This window comes from Mycteria americana, chromosome 3 (assembly GCF_035582795.1).
Source record: "Mycteria americana isolate JAX WOST 10 ecotype Jacksonville Zoo and Gardens chromosome 3, USCA_MyAme_1.0, whole genome shotgun sequence".
Classification (NCBI taxonomy): domain Eukaryota; kingdom Metazoa; phylum Chordata; class Aves; order Ciconiiformes; family Ciconiidae; genus Mycteria; species Mycteria americana.
In genome coordinates this window covers 132,077,130-132,080,157 of record NC_134367.1, presented here as the reverse complement: position 1 = coordinate 132,080,157, position 3,028 = coordinate 132,077,130, and the positions used below count along the sequence as shown (strand labels likewise).

The following is a 3,028-nucleotide window of genomic DNA, read 5'->3' as shown; positions in this document are numbered from 1 at the left end:
AGCAGAGAGGGCTTTAATCCGCGGTTCTTTTTCCTCCGCTCACATTTACTGGGGAATAGTTGTGCGCAAACCCCAAATAAGATAAAACAAAATGAAAGCCCTGGCTGCTACCCACGGCAGCAATAATCACAACGAGATAGAAAAATACGCCCGCTAATAGTTGTGGGGGGTTACAGGCGGCCGAAAATTGCCCGAGAAGGGGGAGCGATGGGGATCTCCGTGTCGGGGTGCCCGTCACGGCGGCCGCGCCCCGGGCCACGCACGTTCCTCACAAAACCACAGGAGCAGCGGGGGGGTTTTATTCTTTATTCTTTTTTTTTTTTTTAATTGTGACGATTCCCCCCCCCCTTTTATTTTAGTTGTAGGTAGACAGGACCACTCTGAATGGCGCAAAAATTTCTGTAAACAATGACGCACAAAAACACCTCCCCTCCCTTCCCCCCGCCTCCCCCCGAAATGAAACCGAGCCCCCCCCCAAAAAATATGGAGGGGAAAAGAAACGGGAGAGGGAAAAAAACCCATAATAATAATAATAATAATAATAATAGCAATAATAATAATAATAATAATAGCGTTTCCCTCTCCATTCCTTCCCCCGCAGTTTTGATTTTATTTTTGGAGCATCAGTCAGTCTGGCTGTCTCTCTCTCTCTCTCTCTCTCTCTGATTTCTGTTTTTCCTCCTTTTTGTGTGGGGGGGGCCGTGTGTGCGTGCGCGCGCTCCCCTCCAGCCTTCACCAAGTCCATTGCTGAGCTTGTACCAAATGGTGTGCTGTGGGGTACTGGGGGTTGCTGGTAGCGCTGTACTGGGCGTTGTATTGCATATGCTGTAGAGACTGGGCGCTATAGGCGGAGAAGGGGATTCCCGTCTGGAAAGTCGCGGCTGCCAAGTCCTGAGCTTTGAGCGTGTGGCAGGGCTTGCCGTCCCTGACTAAGACCGGCACGGCCACCCGCCGCGGGGAGGGAAGAGGAGTCACTTCCATACCTTTCTCGGCCCGGGCCCGCTTCATCTTGTAGCGGTGGTTCTGGAACCAGATCTTCACCTGGGTGGGGGTGAGGCGGATCAGGCTGGCCAGGTGCTCCCGCTCCGGCGCCGACAGGTACCGCTGCTGCCGGAACCGCCGCTCCAGCTCGTAGGTCTGCGCCTTGGAGAAGAGCACCCTCCTCTTCCTCTTCTTCCCCGCGTCCCCGCCGCCCGCCGCCTCCTTCTCGTTGTCGGGCGACTCGTCGGCCGACGGCTCCGGCGACTTGGCGGAGGGGTCCTGGCCGCCGCCGCCGGCCGTCAGCCCGTGCACTGCGGAGAGTCCGGCCGAGAGAGCCCCGTCAGCGGGGGGGCTCCGCGCCCCGCGCCCCCCGCCGCCCCCCGCGGCCCTCCCCGCCGCCCGGCCGCGGGGGCTGCGCGGCTCTGCCCCGCCGGGGGGGATGGAGGAGGCACCGGCCGGGGCTCGGCCAGCCGTGGCGAGCGGCAACCCGCCCCCCCTCGCCCCCGCCGCCCGGGGAAGCCCCCGCGGGCGCGGGGCAGCTCGGCGCGGCGCTGCCCCGGCCCCGGCCCCGTTCCCGTTCCCGTTCCCGGCCCCGGCCCCGGCCCCGTTCCCGGCCCCGGCCCCGGCCCCGCGGCGCGGTACTCACGGGAGTACTGGATGCCCTCGGCGCTCGCCAGCCAGCGCGTGTAGGGATTATCGCTATTATCATAGAAAGGGTTCTTCAAAGGCAGCGACTGAACAGTGTCCAAGGGGGTTTGTCCCAAAACTCCCGCTTTCTTGGGCGGCTCCGGCGCCTCGCTCTCTTCCTCGCCGCCCTCCGCGGCGGAGCCGTCCTCATCGTTGGTGTCGGGGAGGTCCAAAATGTCCTTCACCGAAAAGCCCGTCTTTGTGTTGGTCAGAGACATGTTCCGGCCAAATTTAGGCAGGAAAGTTGGAGGGGCAGCTTCGCCGACCCGCCGTGTCACGGCCGCGGGCGCACACGCGGAGCGGCGGCGGCACCAGCGCACACGCACACGGCAGCCGGGGGAGGAGGCTGCGGGGCGGCGGCACGCGTGGAGGAGGGAGAAAAACCCAGCAGAATAATGTAGATATAGAGAAAAACAACCGAAGGGCTTCGTACGAAAGAAGAAGCGGAGCCCCGGCCGCAGCGGTGGATCTCCGCGGTGGTGGTTTCTACGGGCTCGTTCTGCCACGGGGGGAATTCAGAGAGCCGGAGCAGCAGCTGGCTTCGGAAATAGTTTGTAACTCCAGGGGAAAGGGGGAAAGACACGCCAAAAAAAAAAAAAAAAAAAGAAAAAAAAAAAAAAAAAAAAGATCACTTCTGGATCCTGCTTAGACACCCCGAACCCGTGCCTGCCGCTGGAAGAAACCGAGCCATTGCTGGAGCGAGCAGTCCATATAAGGCTGGTCCCCACACATGAACCTGCCGAGAGGAGGGAGAAAAAAAATACATTAAACCCGCGAAAGGTTGGCCACGTGTGGGCGGGTCTTGGAAGTCAAGTGGATGAAGACAGTGTTTGCAGATGTGAAATTGCGGGTTTTGGGCGAGCTCCGAGCTTCCACCATTGGTGATGAGTGGTATAACGTGTCAGTTAATTACCGGCGTGGGGAGGGCCCTTCCGCGCGTGTGTGTGTGCGTGTGTGTGTGTGTGTGTGTCAGCCAGAGAAGGAGGGTGTGAGTTTCTTTTTTTTAAACGCAGTATTTACATACAAAGAGCCTCGCACACCAGCCCCGTATTCCGCACACTCCGAAGTGTGTTTTCCACCGATTGCCTTGAAAAGCAGGGAGGGGGAAAAAAAACCCACCCGAATGGGGGGGTGGTGATAAGGAGCGAGGGAGGCTGCGTGCGCGGGTTCCCACCCCTCCCGCGCAGCCTGCGCGCCCACGCAGACCCGGGGGCAGCGTTTTCGCGCGGGGACGCGCTGGAAGCCCCGCGCGGGACCGAAGGGAGAGGCGGCTCAGATGGCAAGAGACCAACTTATCTAAACCGCCTAGGTCAATATTTTGGTTGAGGCTTAGGGATGAACGCTGGAAATTAAACAGCAA

The 3,028-nt window shown here is 60.0% G+C and overlaps 1 protein-coding gene across 1 annotated transcript; it reads right to left on the bottom strand.

The window, feature by feature from the left end:
• Window positions 1-732: 732 nt before the first annotated feature.
• On the bottom strand, window positions 733-1,886 carry NKX2-2 (NK2 homeobox 2). Its single transcript, XM_075497490.1, has 2 exons — window positions 1,628-1,886; window positions 733-1,292 (listed from the first exon to the last, which is right to left on the bottom strand). Exons 1-2 carry the CDS (start codon window positions 1,884-1,886, stop codon window positions 733-735), a joined length of 819 nt encoding a protein of 272 aa, XP_075353605.1.
• Window positions 1,887-3,028: the final 1,142 nt, after the last annotated feature.

What these genes read in the sequence shown, in the direction of transcription:
- NKX2-2 (XM_075497490.1), bottom strand. Translation starts at nt 1,886, where the DNA reads ATGTCTCTGACCAACACAAAGACGGGCTTTTCGGTGAAGGACATTTTG. An exon ending in CGAGGGCATCCAGTACTCCC is followed by an intron (nt 1,293 to 1,627) that starts GTGAGTACCGCG and finishes GACTCTCCGCAG; the next exon opens with TGCACGGGCTGACGGCCGGC.